This window comes from Nerophis ophidion, linkage group LG23 (assembly GCF_033978795.1).
Source record: "Nerophis ophidion isolate RoL-2023_Sa linkage group LG23, RoL_Noph_v1.0, whole genome shotgun sequence".
NCBI classification, from domain to species: domain Eukaryota; kingdom Metazoa; phylum Chordata; class Actinopteri; order Syngnathiformes; family Syngnathidae; genus Nerophis; species Nerophis ophidion.
In genome coordinates this window covers 25,850,153-25,877,494 of record NC_084633.1, presented here as the reverse complement: position 1 = coordinate 25,877,494, position 27,342 = coordinate 25,850,153, and the positions used below count along the sequence as shown (strand labels likewise).

Below are 27,342 nucleotides of genomic sequence, written 5' to 3'. Positions count from 1 at the left end.
GTATGCGCCTGCCTTGAATTACTGCCGGGTCAAACTCGCTTCCCAAAATAATTAGTGCATGCTTAGTATTACCGCCTGGTCAAACTCGTGACGTCACGAGTGACACTTCTCCTGTCATCATTTTCAAAATGGAGGAGGCTGATTTCAATACCGATAATTTGAAATTGCATGAAGAAAGAAGATTAAGAGCTATTCAGTAGGATTTAAGGTCCAAGCTTACATCTCACTCAAATTTTTACTGCATGCCTTTGGTAAGTTCCGGAGTGAGAAGAGGTTTTAAAATAATTAGCGCATGCTTACTTTTACCACATGCCTTTGGTAAGCGCAGGAGTGAGAAAAGGTTTTAAATTAACGCCCCAGCGGCAATTCAAGGAAATACGGTATTCACGTTTATACACGTTATGTTATTGTTGTTGTTGTTGTTACGTTGACCCACTCTGCTGTGTTTTGTCTCAAATTGCATTTTGTAAGTAATTTATCTTTTTGCACCCCAGTCGAACACACTGGACAACATCGCCTACATCATGCCTGGGCTGTGAATGAAGGACCACAGCAAGATGCTTTCAGAAGTCAACAAACAGAAAAGGACTGACTCAACAAAAAGCGCCTTTGGACTCTAAAAAGGATTTCACAACGAAAAACAATTTTTAGCCTGTTTTTAAAATTATATATTTTTTAGACCTTGTTATTATATAAATGTTTTCATTGTTATACTTAAAAAAAAACATTTTAGTCCTAGCTTAGCTTCATTGTTCCTGTACAGTATGGATTTGTATGAAATTTAACTTCCAATGCTGTGTGTGTGTGGATGCTTTTGTACATGTCTGCTTGTAAAAAAAAACAAAAAAACACCTGCAGCCTTTAACCTATTAACATAAGGTAATATATTTGTCATTCTATTTTTTTGTCTTTTAAAACTGTGGGAAAACATATCACTCCTTGCTGATTTTTACATTTGATCAAAAATAATTCCTATTTAAAAAAAAAAAAAAAAGGCATTCAAAAGCACCAATAAACCATTTGTTTGATTTTTAACGCGTCTTGTTGTTCGAGATCACGTGATCAGAGAGCAGCTGCGGTGGGCGTGTCATCATGCGGGAATGCGGAAGTGTCCACGCCTGCTTCATCGCTAAATAAGGCAGTCAACAGGGCGACATGGCGTCTTCTGGTCCTCAAACAGGTAATTAAGCGTCAACATTTCTGTCATGTCGCTTGTACGACAAATATTTATTTCAGCGCAAGAAAAGTTCCTGTCAACACGCATGACGATAAGGAAGCGAAAGGGTCGCTGGTTCTATTATTTCACACTTAAGAACAACCGTTAAGGACAACCTTAACCTACTAAGGACGTGTAAAAGTGTCAATTTGTATTTAATAAGTGTTTTGTGGTGTTCAACATGGTCGTTGTGGCGCAGAGCTCAGGCTGGTGGTGCTGGGCCGGACCGCGGCGGGACAACGGTCAACGGTCTGTAGCATCCTGGGCCTGCAAGACAGCGAGCAGGGCAGAGAAAGTGAGTGCTGCAGTAAACACAGAGGAGAAGCTGCAGGACGACAGGTAAACAAACACGTGTTGTGTGTTTATGTTTTTGATTGATTGATACTTTAATTAGTAGATTGCACAGTTCGGTACATATTCCGTACAATTGAGCACAAATGGTAACACCCCAATTAGTTTTTCAACTTGTTTAAGTCGGGGTCCACGTTAATTAATTCATGGTACAAATATATACTATCAACATAATACAGTCATCACACAAATTAATCATCATAGTATATACATTGAATTATTTACATTATTTACAATCCGGGGGTTGGGATGAGGAGCTTTGGTTGATATCAGTACTTCAGTCAACAACAATTGCATCAACAGAGAAATGTGGACATTGAAACAGTGTAGGTGTGACTTAGTAGGATATGTACAGCTAGCAGAGAACATAGTGAGTTCAGATAGCATAAGAACAAGTATATACATTAGAAGTACATTTGAGTTGTTTATAATCCGGGGAGATGGGATGTGAATGGAGGAGGGTATTAGTAAAGTGTTGAAGTTGCCTGGAGGTGTTGTTTTAGAGCGTTTTTGAAGGAATACAGAGATACACTTACTTTTATACCTGTTGGGAGTGACTCCCACATTAAAGTGGTATAGAAAGAGAATGAGTTAAGCCCTTTGTTATATCGGAATCTGGGTTTAACGTGGTTTGTGGAGCTCCTCCTGGTGTTGTGGTTATGGCGATTCGTAGTTTGACATGTACTTCGGTATCAAAGAGGTGTAGCGGATTTTATAGACCAGGCTCAGTGCAAGTTGTTTTACTCTGTCCTCCACCCTGAGCCAGCCCACTTTGGAGAAGTGGGTTGGATTGAGGTGTGATCTGGAGTGAAGGTCTAAAAGTAACCGGTCTAGCTTATTCTGGGGTGTTTGGAGTCTAGATTTGAGGGTTTTGGAGGTGCAAGCGTAATCAAAAAAGGGTTGAATGAGAGTTCCCGCTAGAATATTCAAGGTGCTTTTGTTGACCAGAGAGGAGATTCTGTAGAGGAATCTCGTTCTTTGTATTATTAGACGTAACTGTATCATTTTTGGGGCTTTTTTTGCTATTATCGTAGGGAAGGCAAGGCAGCTTTATTTATGTAGCACATTTAAAACAATTTCCAAATTGAACCAAAGTGCTTTACAGGTTGAAAAGCATATAGCAAAAAAAAACAACAACAAAGAACATATGAGCTGAACAAACGTTATACGTTAAGAGGAGTCAAATAAAAAGTTTTTACAAAATTGCAAAATAATAAAAGTGCGACAAATTGAGGAAAAAATATAGCAAAAGGAGTCCAATAAAAAGTTAAAAGAAATAAATAAATTGCAAAATAATAATAATGTAGCAGAGTTTCCTGGGTTCGCCTATACCAGGGGTTATAAATGTCTAATGATAATGTCAGAGGGATTTTTAATCACTGCTATGCAAATTATAACTATGAAATTATAACTAATATTGATACTGTTGTTGATAATATTCATTTTTGTTTCACTACTTTTGGTTTGTTCTGTGTCGTGTTTGTGTCTTCTCTCAATTGCTCTGTTTATTGCAGTTCTGAGTGTTGCTGGGTCAGGTTTGGTTTTGGAATTGGATTGCATTGTTATGGTATTGCTGTGTAGTGTTTTGTTGGATTGATAAAAAAAAATAAAAAATTGATTTAAAAAAAAAAGAGAATTGATTCTGAATCGCACAACGTTAGAATTGCGATTCGAATTTGAATCGATTTTATATAATAGAAAAAGTTCAAAGCCATAGGCTCACTCAATTTCAGTAAATAACTTAAATTTGGAACACAGCATCATCGTTTTTACACAACACCACACTCATAGACCTCTTACGTCAAAGCCCTATGGCAACTCTGGAGGGACAAAACCCCTCCTCCTTACCTCACATCTGGTAACTTGGGACACTGAACTGTTTGTTACAATAATAATAATAATAAAAGTGCAACAAATTAAAGAAAAACTAAGAAAAAAACCCAACCACAACACATACGTCATCTTTCATTGTTGTTGTTTGAAATGTTGCCTAATGAGTAGATTGTTCACATGCGGTTCAGCATATGGTGCACATTATAGTCAATATTTCGATGTAGGCGTTGTATTTTACGTTTCCTATTCATCTTTATGGAATTAACAGAATATCAACCAGTCAAAGAAACCAATAGCCTGATAAGTATTTTTATTTGAGCAGAATATACCTTCAATGAAAAATAAAATCCACACATTAGCAGCTGAAGTCCATGTTCTCTGTCAAAAAAGCTCAACTGCCTGGTGTAGTTCTCATTGCCACCGCGAGAGAGCGACAAAGTTCTTCCAATACAGTACAATGCACGCCACCTTTATTCATATATAAATATATATATATATATATATATATATATATGTGTATATATATATATATATATATATATATATATATATATATATATATATATATATATATATATATATATATGTATATATATATGTATATGTGTGTGTATGTATGTATGTATGTTTATTTACTTTCCAATTAAAAACAAACAAACACATTAGCAGCCGAAATCCATGTTCTTTGTCAGAAAACTCAACTCCTGACTGTAGTTTTTATTTTGTTCGCTAGATGGCGACAAAGTTCTTCCAATAGGTGTATGCGGTGCAATGCACTTCACTTTTAATGAATATGTAGGAGCTTATAAGCTATCATTAATGTATTGAGCTAATTAATTAACATAATATTGAGGTAATTATCTAAAACTAATTATTTAATTAGTTTTATCTAATTGTCTAAAACTAATTATCCAACAATGTGTTCGGAAGTTAACCTTTATCCATCCATCCATTTCTACCGCTTATTCCCTTTGGGCTCGCGGGGGGCGCTGGTGCCTATCTCAGCTAAAATCGGGCGGAAGGCGGAGTACACCCTGGACAAGTAGCCACCTAATCGCAGAAGTTAACCTTCATGTATTTCAAATGCCAATTAGCTAACAATGAATTATCAATCAAATAGTCATCCATCCATCCATCCATCCATCTTCTTCCGCTTATCCGAGGCCGGTTCGCGGGCGCAGCAGCCTAAGCAGGGATTCAATCCATCAATCAATCAATGTTTATTTATATAGCCCTAAATCACAAGTGTCTCAAAAGGCTTACTCAGCTAATTGACTAACATTGATATATTTTTAAGGTAATTAGCTAATATTAGTATATTACTGAGCTCAGTAGCTAACATGTTTTACAAAGCTAATTAGACGTTACAAAGTTAACCCACTAATAGCACTAACGTAGTACTAAGCTAAATTGCTAACAATATATTTTGGAGCTAAGAAGCTACCATTGATATACTGAGCTAATTAGTTAACATTATGTTATGAAGCTAACAAGGCAAACAAACAGTTGTACATTCAAGCTAATTAACTAACATTGTTTTAGGTAGCTAACTAGCTTTAACCTAAACATATTTTTATGCCAATTAGCTAACAATGAAGCTAATTAGCTAACATTACCCGCCATTACAAAGTTAACCACGCAGTCTGATTGTATATATAAATGATGAAATATTAACATTGCAACACATGCCAATACGGCCGCTTTAGTTTACTAAATTATAATTTTAAATTTCCCGTGGAGTTTCTTGTTGAAAATGTTGCGGAATGATGACGCGTACGTGTGACTTCTTGAGTTGGAGGGGACATAGTAGCGCAGCACCACTAGCGGCTAAAAGTCGTCTCTTCTCATCGCGCAATTACACAGTATTTTGGACATTTGTGTTGCTGAATCTTTTGCAATTTGTTCAATTAATATTGGAGAAGTCAAAGTAGAAAGATGGAGTTGGGAAGCTTTAGCCTTTAGCCACACAAACACACAGTGTTTCCTTGTTTAAAAATCCCGAAGGTGAAGCTTTACTATGGATCAGAGCGGTCAAGCGAACATGGCTCCCGACCACTTGTCAACCGGCAGGTTTTGGTGAGAAAACTATGGTAAAAAGTCGCCTCTAACTGGAGATCTGCGGAGCTTGCGCCGTCCATGCAGCTGCCGTCGACTTCCCTCAGAGACTGGCGTCAACACACCCGTGGACACACCCCTCCGACTATCAGGTACTATTTAACTCACTAAAACACTAGCAACACAATAGAAAGATAAGGGATTTCCCAGAATTATCCTAGTAAATGTGTCTAAAAACATCTGAATCGCTCCCGATGCAATCACCTTTTTTTTTAGCTATCTATTTATTTATTTTTCTAGTCCTTCGCTATCAATATCCTCAAACACGAATCTTTCATCCTTGCTCAAATTAATGGGAAAATTGTTGTTTTCTCGGTCCGAATAGCTCTTGCTGTTGGAGGCTCCCATTAAAAACAATGTGAGAATGTGAGGAGTTTCCACACCGGTGACGTCATCATCTGCTACTTCCAGTAAAGGCAAGGCTTTTTTATTAGCGACCAAAAGTTGGGAACTTTATTGTCGATGTTCTCTACTAAATCCTTTCAGCAAAAATATGGCATTATCGCGAAATGATCAAGTATGACACATAGAATGGACCTGCTATCCCCGTTTTTAAATAAGAAAATCTCATTTCAGTAAGCCTTTGAACAGACAGTTTGCCGCACAATGAAAATCTTACTTTGCTAGTCCACCCTTCAACAAGTCACAGCTCCCACCTCACCCTGGAGCAAGGCACCGCCCGAAGACGCAACGTGGGTCCCCCCACCAATGGGCTTACCAGCCATAGAGGTCGGATGCGATGTGAGCTGGGCGGCAGCCGAAGGCAGTAGAGATGCGCGGATATGATAGGCAATTATATCATCCGCATCTGCATCACCAAAGTCGTCATCCACCCGCTTGTCACCCGAACCAACATTTTATCAGGACCGTACCCGCCCGCCAACCGCCTGCTGAAATACATCAGAGGTTGTCCGCCTTTACCACTCACAGAGCTATTTAAACCTGTTTCACAGAATAATGAAGTCAATTGGAGCCGCTGACGTTCCCACGGCTATCCAATAGCGTTCATCCTGATTACAAGAATATGAGCGTGCAGTGAAGCCATTGCCTTAGACTCCTTCAACAACATGTACGAACCGATTGTTGGTCTGGCAACATGTGTGCAACTTCCGCAACTACACGTTCAAGATTGAAAGGCATACTGGGTGATACAGAGTACACTGATGGTTGTGATATAAACAACTTTAACACTTACTAATATGCGCCAAGCTGTGAAGCCGCACCCAACAAGATTGACAAACACATTTCGGGAGAACATCCTCACAACATAAACGCAACACAACAAATACCCATAATCCTTTGTATCCGTGAGACACCATAATATATTTTACACCCCCGCGCCCCCAACCCCGCCCACCTTACCGACGCGGCGGGGGGGTTGCTGCTAGCGGGTGTATAAAATAGTCAGGATGTGTCATGAATACAAAGGATTATGGGTATTTGTTGTGTTGCGTTTATGTTGTGTTACTGTGAGGATGTTCTCCCGAAATGTGTTTGTCGTTCTTAATTGGTGTGGCTTCACAGCGTGGCGCATATTACTAAGAGTGTTAAAATTGTTTATATCACAACCATTAGTGTACTCTGTGTCACCCTGTATGCCTTGCAGTCGTGTGCGTGTGTCTGCGGAAGCCACACACAACATGATGCTGGACTGACAAGCAGATCGTACATGTTGTAGAGGGCGACAAAGCCAATGACTTCATAGCACGCCCTAATACTTATTATCTGGGTGACTGCCGGCAGTCATTCAGGAGAATAATAGCGTCTCTTAATTGTCTTCTTTGCTTTATGACACGGGTCTTAAATGTCTCTTTGAATGGCAAAGTATACCGATCACAAAACCATGCATATCAAATATTTCCGGATGGTTCAACCGCCACCCGCCCGAATCTAATTAAAATCAATTTTTTCGTCATGTCAACCACCCGACCCGCGGTTTATGCGCGGACTCCGCGGACGAGACCGCAAACCGCGCATCTCTAGAAGGCAGGGTACTTGGCGGTCTGATCTTCTCTTACATAAGCTAGCTCTTGGAGGGGAAGGAGCCTGAGCTAGTGCGCGAAGTGGAGAAGTTCCGGCTGGATATAGTCGGACTCACTTCGACGCACAGCAAGGGCTCTGCAACCAGTTCTCTCGAGAGGGGCTGGACTCTCTTCCACTCTGGCGTTGCCGGCAGTGAGAGGCGACGGGCTGGGGTGGCAATTCTTGTTTCCCCCCGGCTCAAAGCCTGCACGATGGAGTTCAACCCAGTGGATGAGAGGGTAGCTTCCCTCCACCTTCGGGTGGGGGGCCGGGTCCTGACTGTTTGTGCATACGCACCAAACAGCTGTTCAGAGTACCCATCCTTTTTGGGTACACTCGAGGGAGTACTGGGAAGTGATTCCCCTTGTCCTACTGGGGGACTTCAACGCTCATGTTGGCAATGACAGTGAAACCTGGAGAGGCGTTATTGGGAAGAATGGCCGCTCGGCTCTGAACCCAAATGGTGTTTTGTTATTGGACTTTTTTGCTCGTCACAGATTGTCCATAACAAACATAAGGTTGTCTATATGTACACGTGGCACCAGGACACCCAAGGCCGCAGCGACTTGGATAGGAATCAGCACCTCCAAGTCAGAGTCCATTGTTTTCGCCCGGAAAAGGGTGGAGTGCCATCTCCGGATTGGGGAGGAGACCCTGCCCCAAGTGGAGGATTTCAAGTACCTCGGAGGCTTGTTCACGAGTGAGGGAAGAGTGGATCGTGAGATCGACAGGCAGATTAGTGCGGCGTCTTCAGTAATGCGGATGCTGTATCGATCCGTTGTGGTGAAGAAGGAGCTGAGCCGGAAGGCAAAGGTCCCAATTTACCGTTCGATCTAGGTTCCCATCCTCACCTATGGTCATGAGCTTTGGGTCATGACCGTAAGGACAAGATCACGGGTACAAGCGGCCGAAATGAGTTTCCTCCGCCGGGTGGCGGGGCTCTCCCTTAGAGATAGGGTGAGAAGCTTAAAGTAAAGCCGTTGCTCCTCCACATTGAGAGGAGCTAGTTGAGGTGGTTCAGGCATCTGGTCGGGATGCCACCCGAACGCCTCCCTAGGGAGGTGTTTAGGGCATATCTGACTAGTAGGAGACCCAGGACACGATGGGAAGACTATGTCTCCTGGCTGGCCTGGGAACGCTTCAGGATCCCCCGGGAAGAGCTGGACGAAGTGGATGGGGAGAGGAAAGTCTGGGCTTCCCTGCTTAGGCTGCTGCCCCCGCGACCAGGACCTTGGATTGGCAGAAGGAGATGGATGGATGGATGGATAATTAGCTAAACATTTAGCTCCAATATATTGGATTTATATTGGAGCTAGCCAGCTATTCTTAATGTTCTGAGCTAATTAGCTAACATTATTATGTTACGTAGCTAATTAGCTAAACCTAATGTATTTCTAAGCTAACTATTTAACATCAATGTATTACTGGGCTAAATAGCTAACAATAATGTGTTACAAAGCTAATTAGATAATGTGTTACTGAGCTAATTAGCTAACATCAACTTGTTACAAACCTATAATGAGCCATTACAAAGTTAATCAGCTAATAACTAACTAGCTTAGTAATATATGAATGCTGAAAGTATGTTTTAGAGCTAACCAGCTATCATTGATGTACTGAGCTAATGAGCTAACATTGATATATTAGGAAGCCAGCTAGCTAACCTCAGTGTATTTTTGTCAATTAGCTAAAAGGTTTGTATTATTAAGCTAATTAGCTACCAATGTATTACTTGGCTAATTAGCAAACAGTATATAATGTCGCGATTTTAGTCTCTTCTCCTGGCTGCTGCTAATAACAGAGTGACAGGTGATTAGATAACAAGGCCCAGGTGGGCCATCTGGGCACCTGTCGCTGATTTTGAGGCCGGTCCTGGCACACCCCGCTTCGCTGCAGGCCCGCAGGTCACGCCCCCTCCACAGTTAGCTTCAGAATAACAATATTACAAATAATAAGAGACCTATTATACTCTAGAAAGGTTAGTCTTACTTAAAAATGCACGCTTTTAGTTGTTAAAAATATATTATATGGCTCTTACGGAAATACATTTTAAAATATTTGGCTTCTTGGCTCTCTCAGCCAAAATGGTTCCCGACCCCTGGTCTAACCACTTGGCCACTAAGCAGTTTAATTAAATCAATTAATGAGTTAAATGAACTAATTAGCTCACATTGTATTACTGTAATACTTGATGATGGTCTTGTGCCCCACTGGATGTTTGCCTAGGTGCTGGTGGTCTCCAGTCCAGACTGGTTCAGTTCAGACTACGACCACGAAGAGAGAAAACGTCACTTCTCCACCCTGATCGCCTTCTCCAGCCCGGGGCCGCACGCCTTTCTGCTGTGTGTCTCCGTCAACCAGCCAGCCGACGGGGAGAGCCAAGCTCTGGATGTCCTGGAGAAGGTCTTGGGCCCCTCTGCGGTAGGCAGGAACACCATCCTCGTCTTCACCAACATGGAGGAGTTGGAGGAGCACGAGAAGCTGGAGGATTACCTGTTCACGTGGCGCAAGGACCTCCAGGCGCTGCTGGAGAGATGCGGGGGTCGCTATCACACCCTGGAGAGCCGGAGCGGAGAACCGGGAGCCCTGGAGGAGTTGCTGGAGAAGGTGGAGGAGGCGGTGAAGGAGAGCGGAGACGAGCACTTCCGCTGTCCTCTCTACCAGCAGGTGGAGGACCGACTGAGGGAGAAGCAGCTGGAAGTTGTGAGAGAGTGGAGGAAGGACTTGGACGTGACCGATGAGGAGATGGAGGAAGCCCGGGAAGAGGCAGAAAGAAGCTTGCGAGACCTGAACGTGGCCCTGGACCAGGTTTTCCCTTTGTCTGCCGTCTCCGAGTCCTCCCCTCATGCGTCTTCTCCCCTGGGCTTCTGGGAGACCTTGGTGTCCTGGGTGTTGTGGCTGCCCACGCTGGTGAGGAGGGAGGCCCTGCTGGGAGCCCTGGTGGGCCTCTTTGTTGGCGGGCCCTTCGGGGGCATGGTGGGGGCCACCGTGGGCTCGGTGGCCACGGAGGTGGGCCGCAGGAAAACCCACAAGACCAAATAGATAAGTGGTGCGGATAGCGCCATCATGTGTCATGCCTTATGTTGCACCTTGTAGTCCCTTCACTGTGGTCAGACTACGACAATTTATCGCAATGCTAATGTTAAAGTATTATTAAGTTAAACAGCTAGCATGATTGTATCACAAAGCTAACCAGCTAACATTAATGAATCACTAAGCTAACCAGCTAACATTAATGTATCGCAAAGCTAACCAGCTAACATTAATGTATCGCAAAGCTAACCAGCCTACATTAATGTATCGCAAAGCTAACCAGCTAACATTAATGCATCACAAAGCTAACCAGCTAACATTAATGAATCATAAAGCTAACCAGCTAACATTAATAAATCACAGAGCTAATCAGCTAACATTAATGTATCGCAAAGCTAACCAGCTACCATTAATGAATCACAAAGCTAACCAGCTAACATTGATGAACCACAGAGCTAATCAGCTAACATTAATGTATCGCAAAGCTAACCAGCTAACATTAATGTATCGCAAAGCTAACCAGCTAACATAAATGAATCACAAAGCTAACCAGCTAAAATTAATGAATCACAAAGCTAACCAGCTAACATTAATGAATCACAAAGCTAACCAGCTAACAATGTATCGCAAAGCTAACAGCTAACATTAATGTATTGCAAAGCTAACCAGCTAACATGAATGAATCACAAAACTAACCAGTTAACATTAATGAATCACAGAGCTAATCAGTTAACATTAATGTATCACCAAGCTAACCAGCTAACAATGTATTGCAAAGATAACCAGCTAACATTAATGAATCACAGAGCTAGCCAGCTAACATTAATGTATTGCAAAGCTAACCAGCTAATATTAATGTATCGCAAAGCTAACTAGTTTACATAATGTATCACAAAGCTAACCAGCTAACATAATGCATCCCAAAGCTAACATAATGAATCACAAAGCTAACCAGCTAACATTAACGTATCACTGAGCTAAATAGCAAACAATGTATTACGTAGCTAATTGGCTATCATTAATTTATCACGGAGCTAATTAGCTAAAAATATATAACTGAGCTAATTAGCTAACATGTGCTAATTGAGCTAATTGGCTTACATGACTCTACAGAGTTACAAAGTTAATCAGGTAATAGCATTAGCTTTTTAGCTAGCAATGTATTACAAAGCTAATTTGTTAATTTGTTATAATGAGCTAATTGGCTAACATTAATTTATCACTGAGCTAATTAGCTACCAATGTATAACAGAGCTAATTAGTTAGCCAATTAGCTCAGCAGCACATTAATGTTAACATTGATTAGCAAACAATGTATTATAAAGCAAATTAGCTAACATTGTGTTATTGATCTGCTTCGCTAACATTAAAGTATTACTAAATTAGATCAGCTCACAATGTGTTACTGAGCTAATTGGCCTACATTAATGTACAGTATTACAAAGTTAACCAGCTAACATGAATGTATCACTGAGCTAATTAGCAAACAATGTATTATGAAGCTAATTAGTTAATGTATTACTGAGCTAATTGGCTAACATTAATTGATCACTGAGCTAATTAGCTAACATTATTGTACTGCTCGGCTAATTAGCTAACATTGATATGTTATGATGCTAATTAGCTAACACTAAAATTACTAAGCTGATTAGCAAATAATTTATTATGAAGCGAATTAGCTAACATTGTGTTACTTTAATCTTAGCTAAGTAGATCAGTAACACAATGTTGGGTAATTCGCTGTATAACACATTGTTTGCTAATCAGTGCAGTAATATATTAATGATAGCTAATTAGCATAACATATCAATGTTAGCCAATTAGCTCAGCAGTATGTTAATGTTAGCTAAGTAGATTTGTATTACTAAGTTAACTAGTTAATGTATTACTGAGCTAATTGGCTTACATTAATGTACAGTATTACAAAGTTAACCAGCTAATAGCATTAGCTATTTAGCTAATAATGTACTGAGGAGCTAACCAGCTACCATAAATGAGGTTAATTAATTAGTTAACAATATTATGTTACAAAGCTAATTAGCAAACAATCTATTAGGAAGCCAACCAGCTAATCTTAATGCATTTATATGCTAATTAGTTAACAATGCATTACAAAGCTAAGTAGCTAATACTGATCTAATTGGCTAACAATGTGGTACAAAGCTGATTGATATTATGTAAAGTATTTGTAAGCTAACCAGCTAATGGCCTTAATGTATCATATTGCCAAGCTAATTAGCTAAAAATATATTTAAGAGCTAAAGCAGCGATGTACCACTGAGCTAATTAGCTAACATTAATATGATCAAAGCTAATTAGTTAACACAAATGTACAGTGTTAAAAAAAGTTACCCACATAATAACTTCCATGTATCATCAAAGTTAATCAGCTAGCAATATATTTTAGCAAAAGCCAGTTATCATATTGGGAGGCTAACCAGCTAACAGTGTTTCACGCTAATGAGCTAACGATATATTGTGAAGTTAATTAACTGACGATTGTGAAGCTAATTAGCTAGCGATGTATTGTGTAGCTAATTAGCTAACCTTGAACATTTCGAAGCTTAACAGCTATTATTCATGTATTGCTAAGCTAACAGCTAACAAAGTGGTATGACGCCAGCATGCTAACATTAGCATAGTGCCGACGCACATTGCATTAGTAGGTCATTGTTTTTTTGTTTTTTTAAATGGATGAATAAGTTGTCAATAAAGTCCATTTACCTGGTTTCTCTTTGATGACACACTTTTGAAAACATGCTGGATTTAGAAAACGGTATCAATATCATCAAGGCAGAGGCGGCCCAAGGCATAAGTGAACTAAGCGCTTGTTTAGGGCCCCGCGGCCACCAGGGGGCGCCCAAAAGCAATGGAATTTAACTTCAGTAGACTGCGCTCTCTTTGTACAAAGTAAATAGAATTTGAAAATCCAAGAAAACATTTTAAAGACTTGGTCTTCACTTTTTTAAATAAATTCATTTATTTCTTTACTTCTTATAACTTTCAGAAAGACAATTTTGGAGAAAAAAATACATCCTTAAAAATGATTTTAGGTTTTTTTAAACACATATACCTTTTTACCTTTTAAATTCCTTCCTCTTCTTTCCTGACAATTTAAATCAATGTTCAAGTAATATGTTTTTCATTGTAAAGAATAATAAATACATTTTAATTTAATTCTTCATTTTTTTTTGACAAAGAATATTTGTGAAATATTTCTTCAAACTTATGATTAAAATTCCAAAAAATTATTCTGGCAAATCTAGAAAATCTTTAGAATCAAATTTAAATCTTATTTCAAAGTCTTTTGAATTTCTTTTAAATTTTTTGTTCTGGAAAATCTAGAAGAAATAATGATTTGTCTTTATTAGAAATATAGCTTGGTCCAATTTGTTATATATTATAACAAAGTGCAGATTGGATTTTAACCTATTTAAAACATGTCATCAAAATTCTAAAATGAATCTTAATCAGGAAAAATTACTAGTGATGTTCCATAAATTATTTTTTTAATTTTTTCTTAAAAAGATTCGAATTAGCTAGTTTTTCTCTTCATTTTTTTCAGTTTAATTTTGAATTTTAAAGAGTCGAAATTGAAGATAAACTATGTTTCAAAATTAAATGTTCTTTTTTTTCCTGTTTTCTCCTCTTTTAAACCGTTCAATTTAGTGTTTTTTTCATCATTTATTCTCAACAAAAAACTTTCCGTAAAAGGAAAAAGAATATACGACGGAATGACAAATACCCATTTTTTAAATATATAGATTTATTTATTAAAGGTATATTGAGCAAATTGGCTGTTTCTGGCAATATATTTAAGTGTGTATCAAACTGGTAGCCCTTCGCATTAATCAGTACCCAAGAAGTAGCTCTTGGTTTCAAAAAATTTGGTGACACCTGCTGATAAAGCAACCGCCGTTGAGACACAAGAGGCACTGACGTCATCGACATGCCGCGATGCCAAAAGTTAAAGGAAAGACTGAAATCCTGAAACCCTCGCTGTCAGCCAACACAGGACACAACTGGGACCAAGATTTGAGACTGGACACAGGACATGATGGGAATCAAGAAGGGGTACTACAGAAAATACTCCATGAATTTAAAGAATAATTAAAAGAAGAAATTAAAGAAATGATGGGCGGATGGAACAATGATATGAAAGCAAGAAACACGTCAATAATAAATAAAGCTAAATATGGTCTAGACCAAAAATCACTTCATATTCTCTACTGCTCACTAGTGTTAAATATCTGAGTTACTGTGTAGAAATATGGGGGAATAATTACAAAAGTACACTTCATTCACTAACAGTGTTACAAAAAAGATCAGTTAGAATAGTACATAATGTTGGATATAGAGAACATACAAACCCTTTATTTGTTGAATCAAAGATACTGAAATTCCACGACATATCAATCAATCAATCAATGTTTATTTATATAGCCCTAAATCAAAAATGTCTCAAAGGACTGTACAAACCACTACGACTACGACCTCCTCGGAAGAACCCACATAAGGGCAAGGAAAACTCACACCCAGTGGGACGCCAGTGACAATGATTACTATGAGAAACCTTGGAGAGGACCTCATAGTGGATCTAACATAATAGTGAGAGTCCAGTCCATAGTGGATCCAACATAACAGTGAGAGTCCAGTCCACAGTGTATCTAACATAATAGTGAGAGTCCAGTCCATAGTGGATCAAACATAATAGTGAGCGTCCAGTCCATAGTGGATCCAACATAATAGTGAGAGTCCAGGCCGCAGTGTATCTAACATAATAGTGAGGGTCCAGTCCACAGTGGATCCAACATAATAGTGAGAGTCCAGTCCATAGTGTATCTAACATAATAGTGAGGGTCCAGTCCATAGTGGATCTAACATAATAGTGAGGGTCCAGTCCATAGTGGATCTAACATAATAGTGAGGGTCCAGTCCATAGTGGAGCTAACATAATAGTGAGAGTCCAGTCCATAGTGGATCTAACATAATAGTGAGAGTCGAGTCCAGCCCATAGCGTATCTAACATAATAGTGAGAGTCCAGTCCATAGTGGATCTAACATAATAGTGAGAGTCCAGTCCATGGTGTATCTAACATAATAGTGAGAATCCAGTCCATAGTGGATCTAACATAATAATGAGAGTCCAATCCATAGTGGATCCAACATAATAGTGAGAGTCCAGTCCATAGTGGATCTAACATAATAGTGAGAGTCCAGTCCATAGTGGATCTAACATAATAGTGAGAGTCCAGTCCCTAGTGGGGCCAGCAGGAGACCATATGGAACTAGTTAAAACTGTCTGTTCTTTGTGGCATACTACTAATATTCCATGACATATTAATAGGGTGGCAGCTGAATCACACACACAATATGAACAAAAACATTTGATCCATAATAAGTACCTGTGACAGGTCTCCAGCCGTCATCGTGTGAGTTGCAGTGACCATCGATGCAAGACGCATTGTAGCAGGTTTCACTCTGGTTTATTGTTGCAATAAACATGCTTTCGTTCCAGTCGGTCGCGCCAATTTCTAGCACGACCTCCTTCCCTGCTCATCTCGGCGTGCCTTGGTGGCCGGTGGCTGCGTCTTCCGCAGGGGCTCATCTTCCTCTGGGTCGCTCTCGTTTTCCTCTCCTACTTCTGCCACGATTGTTCCCCCTTCTTCCCTTTTATGCTGCAGCAGAAGATGCAGGGATTGAGAGCAGGTGCGTCGTTTACACACCTGACTCTGATGGCTGCAGTGTCGCTCCAGGCGTGCCCCACCTCTCCGCTCCACTGCATGCTCCGCCTCCTGGCCGCCATCTTGGGCAGGACCGCTGTTTGTCCTAGCCTGCTGTCGGCTCGTCGGCTCCGTCTCTCCACAGTACCGTTACGTTTTTAATCAATATAGTTTTTTTTTTCCATATTTTTTTTAATACAAAGCATAAAACATTGAGTAAAAACAGAAACAAATGTAACTATGGGACTTCTCCTTCGGCAATCTGTCAAAAATACATTTTGTTTGTTCATCAGATTTGAACCTTGCCAGCAAGTAACTAAGGTGTTGCTGTAGGCCAGGGGTGCCTATTAGGGCGATGGCGAGCTACCGGTCGATGGCGGGTCAGTCTATCGCCAGCCAGGCAAAAAAAAAAAGTCACTTTGGTCACTTGATTGACATTCACAGCACTCGAGGGGCTTGTAAGGTGACTCTGGCTGCTGCCAGATCATTATTAAGAAAAAAACGACCAACAGGAAGACGAGAAACACTTTATTTCAAAAGCCTAAAGACTGAGTTGCTGTCTTTACAAAAAAGTGCTACTTCATCCTACTTGCGCTAACAAAATAAGAGTCTCAGAGAGCTACCGCGCACAAGCTAGCAAGCTGCGGAATTTGCCGCCAATGTATTTCTTGTAAAGTGTATAAAAAGGAGTATGGGGGATAAGTTGATTGGCAACACTAAATTGGAATGTTGTCAGTCTATCTGTGTTGGCCCTGCGATGAGGTGGCGACTTGTCCAGGGTGTACTCCGCCTTCCGCCCAAATTCAGCTGAAATAGGCTCCAGCTCCCCCCACGACCCCAAACAGGACAAGCGGACAAATAAGATGACAAAAAGCAACCACTTTCATGTGGTATTGGACAGAAAGGAGGACTTGTATATTGTAGCGTCCTGGAGGAGTTATTGCTGCAAGGGATTCTGGGTATTTGTTCTGTTGTGTTTATGTTGTGTTACGGTGCGGATGTTCTCCCGAAATGTGTTTGTCATTCTTGTTTGGTGTGGGTTGACAGTGTGGCGCATATTTGTAAGTGTTAATGTTGTTTATACGGCCACCCTCAGTGTGACCTGTATGGCTGTTGATCAAGTATGCTTGCATTCATTTGTGTGTGTGTACAAGCCGTAGATGTTATGTGACTGGGCCGGCACGCAAAGGCAGCGCCTTTAAGGTTGATTGTCGCTCCCTACGTCCATGTACACAGCAGCGTTTTTAAAAAAATCAAATATTTCACTTTTTTAAAAGCGATACTGATATTTTTGAAACCTATACCAATGATTTCCGATATTACATTTTAAAGCAAATATATATATAAAAAAATGCAATACTATTAAAATATATATGTAAACAAAAAAATATAATATACATATATGGGACGGCGTGGCGCAGTTGGGAGAGTGGCCGTGCGCAATTTGGGAGTCCCTGGTTCAATCCCCACCTAGTACCAACCTCGTCACGTCCGTTGAGTCCTGAGCAAGACACTTCACCCTTGCTCCTGATGGGTGCTGGTTAGCACCTTGCATGGCAGCTCCCTCCATCAGTGTGTGAATGTGTGTGTGAATGGGTAAATGTGGAAGTAGTGTCAAAGCACTTTGAGTACTTTAAAGGTAGAAAAGCGCTATACAAGTACAACCCATTTACCATTTATATATGCATACATACATACATATCTACACATATTAACATAAACATTTTCTATATTTTGCAATCCATTCGGGCACCGAGGAATTATACGCAGGCAAAATAGCCATATGATAAACAAGATGGTCTATAATTTTATATATATATATATATATATATATATATATATATATATATATATATATATATATATATATATATATATATATATATATATATATATATATATATATATATATATATATATATATATATATATATATATATATATATATATATATATATATACACACACATATTATAATACAAATACAATACTAATATGTATGCATACATATATATACATATGTATATACTTGTATGGACATATATACATTTTCTATATTATATCAATTATGCAGAACTACACGCAGGCAAAATGGGGACGTCATGTTTGTAGCCACATGATAGTCAAGATGGTCTATGAAAAAATTTTTGAGGCAATGCTGGGCCGTGTGAAAACCGAACTCGATTGTAAGTAAATGTTATTTTTCTTTCAGGTCACCAAGGTTAGGGTGATGGACTCCAGCGGTGTCAAGTCAGAAGGTAAGTCGTGATTGATGGTGTTTACTGGTGATGGCAACTCACTGGAGGATGGCGAGCGTCTAAAGATGGCTGCGGTGTGCGCTACATAATCTCCACAGAGGACTTCTGGTGCACGCTGCCAGACGCTCCTCCTGACACAATAGCAGGTTATGACTTCTACAATGATGTAATTGATACTCTGCTAAAACCATCCTTACATCTCTCCTTCTCATTGGGCTCCGGGCTCTTCCTCGGGAAACAGCTAGGCGTTTCCGAATGTGGGTGGTCCGGCCTTGTGGGAGGGAGTGAGGGGGAATTAGCCCGGCTCTCATGTTTCCCAAAGAGAGAGGGAGAGAGAGAGAGAGGGAAAATGACACGGGGACGAGCGAGGCAGAGACCCAAGCTTTGGGACTCCACATCTGTCCTCCAGATGTGTGTCTGAAAGTGCAAGAAAAAAAGAGAAAAGTCAAGGAAAATTGGTGCTAAACAGTTTTTTATTGTCAGGGATTACACATCCAGAATAGAGTAGAGCATGGGTGTCAAACTCTGGCCCGCGCGACAAATTTGGTGCGCCGTGTAATTTAATTTGGCCCATGAGGCAATATCCAATTAACGTTAGAGCTGGCCCGCCGGGGCAACCATTCTCCCGAATTTCAAACCCGGACAACCATATTGGGGGCGTGCCTTAAAGGTTCTCTACAACCTGCCGTCATGTCCGCATTTCCTCCATACAAACAGCGTGCTGGCCAAGTCACATAATATATGTGGCTAGTATACACACGAGTGAATGCAAGGCATACTTGGTCAACAGCCTGATGGTGGCCGTATAAACAACTTTAACACTGTTACAAACATGCGCCACACTGTGAACCCACACCAAACAAGAATGACAAACACATTTCGGGAGAACAACCGCACCATAACACAACAGAACAAATACCCAGAACCCCTTGCAGCACTAACTATTCCGGGACGCTAGAAAATACACCCCCGCTACCACCAAACACCGCACCCCGCCCCCAACCACACCCACCTCATTGTTATTTTATTCTCAAATGTCTTAGCCTGTGGAAAAAGTTACTGTTGAACTCTCCCGATTTTCCCGGGAGACTCCCGAAGTTCAGTGCTCCTCCAGAAAATCTCAGGGGGCAACCATTCTCACGAATTTCCACCCGGACAACAGTATTGGGGGCGTGCCTTAAAGGCACTGCCTTCAGCGTTCTCTACAACCTGTCGTCACGTCCGCTTTTCCTCCATACAAACAGCCTGCTGGCCAAGTCACATAATATATGCTGCTTGTACACACACATACGTGAATGCAAGGCATACTTGGTCAACAGCCATACAGGTCACACTGAGGGAGGCCGTATAAACAACTTTAACACTGTTACAAATATGCTCCACACTGTGAACCCACACCAAACAAGAATGACAAACACATTTCGGGAGAACAACCGCACCATAACACAACAGAACAAATACCCAGAATCCCTTGCAGCACTAACTCTTCCGGGACGCTACGATATACACCCTGCTACCACCAAACCCCGCCGCTCCCAACCACGCCCACCTCATTGTTATTTTATTTTCAAATGTATTAGCCTGTGGAAAAAGTTATTGTTGATATTTACCTCAGAAAGTTGCAAATAGAAAAGAAGCATTATTTTTTTAATTTAAATTTTATTTAACATACCATTGATGTTTTTTCGTTTGTTTTTTGGAAGTTGATTTTGCACTATTAAGTTATATATGTCATGTTTTGTGGTCACGTTCTGTTTGACGCACTTTGTTTTGTCACCATGCCAACCCATTAGTTTTCACCTGCCCTCATGTCACGCACCTGATTCATTTGGACTCATGCACCTGTTAATCACCACAGCACTATTTAAGCCTGTAGTTGCCAGGCAGTCAGCCTGGCGACATCACCCTCTACACACTCCTGATTGCTCACTTCTTGACATAGTTTCATGCTTTTCACGTCACAGTAAGTGTAGTCTGTTTATGTGTTAGTTTTGTTTTGTTAGCCAAGTTTTGAACCTCTGCTGAGAGCGCCTTTCGTTTGTTCCTGCGTTAAGTTTGTTCCCCGCCTAGTGCGCGTCCTTTTGTTTGGTACTTTTTGAGTGATTAATTAAAAGATGTCGGTACCTTCACGCCATGTCCGGTCCAGTCGATTTGCACCACGGGAAAACAAACCACACCTTATTTATTATTAGCCTGTGGAAAGAGTTTATTTTTATATTTACCTCAGAAGGCTGCAAATAGAAGAAAAGAGGCATTCAATTGTTATTAAAATTATATTTGCTATGCCATTGATATTTTTTAATCATTATAATTATTATTTGAAACTCGATTTTCAATGTCACAATAAAGTTATATATGCCTTGCTTGTTCAATGCAAAACTTGATTGGGTCCCTATTAAAAGCTTAATTTGTTCAACCCTGGCCCGCGGCTTTGTTCAGTTTTAAATTTTGGCCCACTCTGTATTTGAGTTTGACACCCCTGGAGTACAGTGTTTGCCCTTTAAGAAATGGCACCTCGAAGGGAATGTATATAATACACAACCTGTCCAAATATACTCCGTCTTAGGTAGGGAAGGCGTTATGGCGGAAATATATGAACGCCTTTGTATTTAGGTTATGCTCGGAGATGGCTTGCACAGATCACCAGACGCCCCGGAGCAGTCATGGTGGTCACTTTGGACCCAGGGGAGACGCACTAAAAATACTTGTAATATTCATATTAACAACTATCAGGAAAAATGACACAGAGGCCATTGGAAACTTTGCACAAACAATCGCTCCAAATCCTTGACGGGAAAACCACAACACCGCCATAACTGTTTAGTTCTACCATGAGTTGATTAACGTGGACCCCGACTTAAACAAGTTGAAAAACTTATTCGGGTGTTACCATTTAGTGGTCAATTGTACGGAAATACGTACCGTACTGTGCGATATACTTATAAAAAATTCAATCGATCAATCAATTCTCCCAAAATATAGACAAATATTCAAATATTAGCATCAATGCAAATGGCCCATCGAATCCTAAATAGCACTGCACCAGAGCCACTTAAAGTGGAACATTATCACAATTTCAAAAGGACTAAAAACAATAAAAATCAGTTCCCAGTGGCTTGTTGTATTTTTTGAAGTTTTTTTCAAAATTTGACCGGTCTCGGAATATCCCTAAATAAAGCTTTAAAGTGCCTTATTTTCGGCTCTCTGCGAAGACACTGGCCATTTCCCTGTGACGTCATACAGTGCTGCCAATGTAAACAAACAATTGCGAATACCACAGCAAGATATAGCGACATTAGCTCGGATTCAGACTTGGATTTCAGCGGCTTATGCGATTCAACAGATTATGCAGGTATTGAAACGGATGGTTGGAGTATGAAAGTATTGAAGAAGAAACTGAAGCTATTGAGCGAATAGCTATTGACGCTATTCATAGCCATAGCATGGCCGAATAGCTGCGTTAGCATCGCCGGATAAATGTGCGGACCAAACAATCAGGACTTTCGCATCTTGTGACACTGGAGCAACTTAAATCCGTCGATTTGTAAGTGTTTTTTTTTTCGCATTAAATGTGGGAGGAAGGAAACGTAATATAGTTGCAAATGCATCTGCAGGTTATCCATACATCTCTGTGCCATGTCTGCTTTAGCACCGCCGGTAAATAGCATGTTAGCATCAATTAGCATAGCAAGTTGGCATCGATTAGCTGGCAGTCAACATCAACAAAACTCACCTTTGTGATTTCGTTGACTTTATCGTTGCAAATGCATCTGCAGGTTATCCATACATCTCTGTGCCATGTCTGTCCTCGCCGGTAAAATGTGGTTACACTCCAGCACATTCAATGGGGGTCTGGTGGCAGACACTTTCGCATCTTCGGGCCAGTGGTGCAACTTGTATCCCTCCCTGTTAGTGTTGTTACACCCTCCGACAACACACCGACGAGGCATGATGTCTCCAAGGTTCCAAAAAATAGTCGAAACAACGGAAAATAACAGGAGCTGAGACCCAATGTTTACAATGTGTTGAAAATGAAAATGGCGGCTGTATTACCTAGGTGACGTCACATTCTGACGTCATCACCTCCAGAGCGATAAACAGAAAGGCGTTTAATTCGCCAAAATTCACCCATTTAGAGTTCGGAATTCGGTTAAAAAAATATATGGTCTTTTTTCTGCACCATCAAGGTATATATTGACGCTTACATAGGTCTGGTGATAATGTTCCCCTTTAAGCACATTGTCCAGAACACGGAGGTCATTGGAAACTTTGCACATACAATCGCTCAAAAACCTTGACGGTAATACCACAACATCGCCGTCTCTGTTTAATTCTACCATGAGTTGATTAGCGTGGACCCCGACTTAAACAAGTTGAAAAACTTATTCGGGTGTTACCAGTTAGTGGTCAATTGTCCGGAATATGTACTGTACTGTGCAATATACTGAAACATTTCAATCAATCAATTAATCAATTCTCCAAAAATATAGCCAAATATTCAAATATCAGCATCAATATGAATGGCCTATTGAATCCCAATACTACTGCACCAGCTCCACTTAAGCACTTTGTCCAGTTTTACATCTGCTGTGAACCACGCGAGCCTCCAGCAGGAGGGGCGGTGTAGCGTAGACAGATGTAAAACTTCTTTTGCACTATCAGCCTTATCGTATAACGCGATAAAGGAATGGAACGACCTCACAACACACTTGAAAAGTCTAAGAGATGACTCTTCATTCACAATTGAATTTAAAAAAGTGGCTGGGCGATATGGCCTTTTATTAATATTTCAATATTTTTAGGCCATGTCACGATACACGATATATATTTCCATATTTTGCCTTAGCCTTGAATGAACATTTGATGCATATAATCACAGCAGTATGATGATTCTATGTGTCTACATGAAAACATTCTTCTTCATACTGCATTAATATATGCTCATTTTAAACTTTCATGCAGAGGGAAATCACAACTAAGTTAATTGACCAAAACCACTAGTGATTTAGGGCTATATAAGTAAACATTGATTGATTGATTGATTGAAAACTGTATTTATTAAACAGTTATTAAGCAGTGGCACAAACATTCATGTCATTTCCAAAACAGAAAGGGCAAGAATGTCAGAGACATTTTAAAACAAGCTATTACTGCACTTTAGTACATGATGTCACTAAGATGACATATCAAAACATCACTATATTAAAGTGCACTTTTTGTACAGAGTGCCACTACAATAGTGTAAAACAAATAAAGTGCACTTTTGTGCATGATGTCACACACGATATTTCAATTAGTGTCAAATAAAAATGAGCTGCATAATAGAAAATCAAATAGTGTATGTCCTTCGCTATGTGGTAGGTTACTGCAGACATTATCTCCTTCTGTTGTTGACTATTTTTTTCATACGGTGTTGATGTGGAAATGGTTGCTTCGGCATTTTGTTGGGTGTTGTTATGCGGAGTTTTAAGCACTCTTCATTCTCTAGCAGGTGACTTTTCAAATGATGCTAAAAATGACAAATTAGCAGTTCTACTACTTTTTGTAGCAACGCTTTTGCCGCATACTTGACATATTACAGTTGTCTGGTCAACAGCTTTCTGCTTGAAGCCAAACCACCGCCAGACGATGGACCCCCTGCTGTTTTTCTTGGGAATTTGTTGCGATCCGCTACTTGGATCACCACTTTCGTGCCAAGTATAGTTTTTGTATTTTCTATTCCTAGCTTTCATGCTAGCGCCCTTGGTTTATTTTTGTCTGTTAGCTCCAGTGTTTTTGTTCATAGTCTGTTTTTGTTAAGTGTAATAAATCATTTAAACTTACCGTTGCTGTGTTCATGCCGACGCATCCACGAAGGGACCAATTTGGCATCACTATGCCAACCGGTCGTAACAGTAGAGTCCCAGCAAGAAATACAAGTTCCTTCGCGTCTGGCAACCATGAGGAGATGGAGCGATGGAGGCTGAAACTATCCGATGCAATCCAGACGACAGCATGATGTGGGACCTGGAGGGAAACCTGGTTCCGATCGATGCTTCCGGGTTCGGTGATTTCCCTTCCCGAAACGCTCGTGCTCGTCGGCGAAGGCGTTAGCCGCAAGGAATGGCTTTGTCTCGCGACAGTGACTATTCCACTCCATGTCTCCCTCATCATGAACACAGCAACCTACAGTCAGCATACAAGACCCCTACACCATTGTTTGGGGACCCAATAACACAGTTTGCTAACAGTTTTACCGACTGGGCTAATTCCCAACTAGAGTCCGCCGTTGATGACGTCATTTCGTCGACGCCCCCCGGTGTCGCAATCCCGTCCTCCGCTGATGACATCATAAACGATGACTTTTTTTTGAAGAACCTGTTTTTCAGCAACTTTCCAATGACATTAACATTAATAATATAAAGAAGTATCAGGATATTTTTTCTTATTATTCTAGTCAACCTCAGTCACCTAGTTCTTCTAACCCACTGTTTAAACCTCATTCTCTGCCCAAGTCCAAGGTTTTTTCTCCCTTTTCAAAGGGACACTCTGGACAATATACAGGGGAGGAGTCTGCCGGCCTCCAAACCTCCCACCACCCTCCCTTATGGACAGTCCCTGACCACAGGGAACGGGTCTGGGATTCCCGTCTGGAGGGGGGGACTATGGCCTATAGCTGTGTTGCGGAGGTAGCGCAGACGCTACCTGTTCTTAAAACTGTCAAACCGCAACCTCCTATGAGGCCACCCTTACCTGTTTTTCGGCCCGTTAAACCGCTAGCTCCTCCTAGGCCGCCGCCACCTGTATTCCGCTTAGCTCTTCCTCCGGCCAAGTCTCAAAGGCCTTGTAGACCTCCTCCACCTGTGTTTCCCCCGGTCAATCCTCAACAGCCACCTAGACCTCCTCCACCAGTGTTCCGTCCATGCACTAAGTCATGTCTTAGTCCTAGTCCTCATCACAGTCCTAGTGCTAGTCTGACTCGTAAACTAAGTCGTAGTCCTAGTAGATGCCCTATTACTTGCCCTCGCTCTATTCCGACTGATAGTTCTAGTCCTTGTCTTAGTTTCTGTCAAAGTCCATGTTCCTCTTTTAGCTCTAGTCTGGTTCTCGCATCAGAAACTGACTCGAAGCTTGTTCTCACGCCAGCACCAACTCCAGTTCCTAAGCTGGAGCCCACTCCAGTACCAGCTCCTCGACAAATGCTGGTTCCAGCACCACGACAGGTACCGCTACCAGCTCCACGCCGCCAAGCACCAGTACCAGCTCCACGCCGCCATCCACTGCCGACGAAGGGGCTGGAGCCCACACCGGCACTGACCACGAGGCTGGAGTCTACACCAGTCACTCCGACGATGACTACTGCGGTTTTCACGCTGCCCACGGCTCCTGTGGTTTTCCCGCCGCCCACGGCTCCTGCGGTTTTCACGCCGCCCACTGCTCCTGCGGCTTCTACGCCGCCCATGATTACTGCGACTTCCACGCCTCCAATGACTCCTGCGGCCTCCACGCCGCCGATGACTACCGCGACTTGCACGACGCCGACGACACCTGCAGCTTCTACGCCGCCAATGACGCCTTTTTCGGCTGCAGCACCTGCACCTGTCTACACGACAACGATGACTCCATCTGCTTCGGCTGCAGCAACCGCTTCCTCTTCGCCTGCTGCACTCAGGCCTGCTTTTGCTTCAGTCCCCGCACCCTCGTTTGCTATGACTTCGGTGCTGAAGTGTCCTCCACCACGTCGGCCACGGATGTGGCCTCTGCGAGGTCGCCCTCCTCCATGTCGGCCGCTGATGTGGCCTTTTCGAGGTCGCCCACCAAAACTCATTCGGCAGCGGCGTTCCATACGCCGCCGCCACATTGCCTGTCCTCAGTGGATTCGGGGACATGCGACCTGGCGACCCTCTGCCATGGCCTCTCTCCACCCTCCCTTCTTCTGTGGACTGTCTTGTTGTGGGGAGGGGGTTCAAGTTTTTTCTGTTTTTTTTGGACATCTGGAATCTGTCTTTTTTGGGGGGGATACTGTTGCGATCCGCTACTTGGATCACCACATATGGTTTATACTACCAGTTGTTGTATCACTGTTGTTCTACACTCTTACTTCCTGTTTGGTCAGTCACCATGGTTGCTCATTGATCCCACCTGCTAATCACGGTTTCTGCACACCTGTCACTTTTTGATTACTCCCCTGTTTAAGCCCGTCCCTTTTCGTTATTCTTTCTGGGACTCTAATTTGCCTTCGAGCAACATTCACGACTGTCTACTACCCGTATGTATTTTCTTGCTAGCTCTTACGCTAAGCCACTTGATATTCCAGATTTCATGCTGAATGTTTTTTGTTTACTCTTTTGTGTCTTTCGTGCAAAGTATAGTTTTTGTATTTTCTATTCCTAGCTTTCATGCTAGCGCCCTTGGTTTATTTTTGTCTTTTTTCTCCAGTGTTTTTGTTCATAGTCTGTTTTTGTTAAGTGTAACAAATCATTTAAACTTACCGTTGCTGTGTTCATGCCGACGCATCCACGAAGGGACCAATTTGGCATCACTATGCCAACCAGTCGTAACAGAATCAACTATTTTCCTTCATTTATTACCAGATTCATCACAGCTAACTTTGCCAATGCCGCTACCTCTTTGCTCCGCGAGAGCGTGTGACGTTACAGACGCGACAGAATGTGACGTATGTAAGAAGGTGCGCTTGTTTTACGTCTCTGTGAGAAGGACAGACGTGTGAAACGCATGTAGTGTAATGCTCGCAGCTAAAAGCAACTCTATGAGAACATATACTCGAATATCACGATATAGTCATTTTCTA

At 41.4% G+C, this 27,342-nt stretch overlaps 2 protein-coding genes and 1 long non-coding RNA gene across 5 annotated transcripts in view; 2 read left to right on the top strand and 1 right to left on the bottom strand.

The window, feature by feature from the left end:
* hmgxb4a (HMG box domain containing 4a) overlaps positions 1-1,035 on the top strand; it is a 30,984-nt gene extending 29,949 nt beyond the window's left edge. For both annotated transcript variants that reach the window (XM_061885363.1, XM_061885362.1), the window contains exon 13: positions 495-1,035. In XM_061885363.1, the coding sequence (XP_061741347.1) occupies positions 495-539 (45 nt within the window). In that variant the 3' untranslated portion in view covers positions 540-1,035. The remainder of the gene's footprint in view (positions 1-494) is intronic.
* On the top strand, positions 1,008-27,007 carry si:dkeyp-69e1.8 (uncharacterized protein LOC100001340 homolog). 2 transcript variants are annotated; one of them, XM_061885365.1, is made up of 4 exons: positions 1,062-1,180; positions 1,416-1,555; positions 18,506-18,551; positions 25,677-27,007. In XM_061885365.1, the coding sequence occupies exons 1-4, from the start codon at positions 1,156-1,158 to the stop codon at positions 26,708-26,710; spliced, it is 1,245 nt and encodes a 414-aa protein (XP_061741349.1). In that variant the 5' UTR covers positions 1,062-1,155; the 3' UTR covers positions 26,711-27,007. The 2 variants fall into 2 exon arrangements, with proteins under 2 accessions (XP_061741350.1, XP_061741349.1); XM_061885366.1 differs by lacking the exons at positions 18,506-18,551; positions 25,677-27,007 and adding an exon at positions 9,764-13,300 and having other exon boundaries at positions 1,008-1,180.
* Positions 18,247-27,342, bottom strand: part of LOC133541782 (uncharacterized) — a 15,116-nt gene continuing 6,020 nt past the window's right edge. The window contains exons 2-3 of the long non-coding RNA XR_009803979.1: positions 18,749-18,968; positions 18,247-18,682 (exon numbers count right to left, since the gene is read on the bottom strand). This is a non-coding gene — a long non-coding RNA (uncharacterized LOC133541782). The remainder of the gene's footprint in view (positions 18,683-18,748; positions 18,969-27,342) is intronic.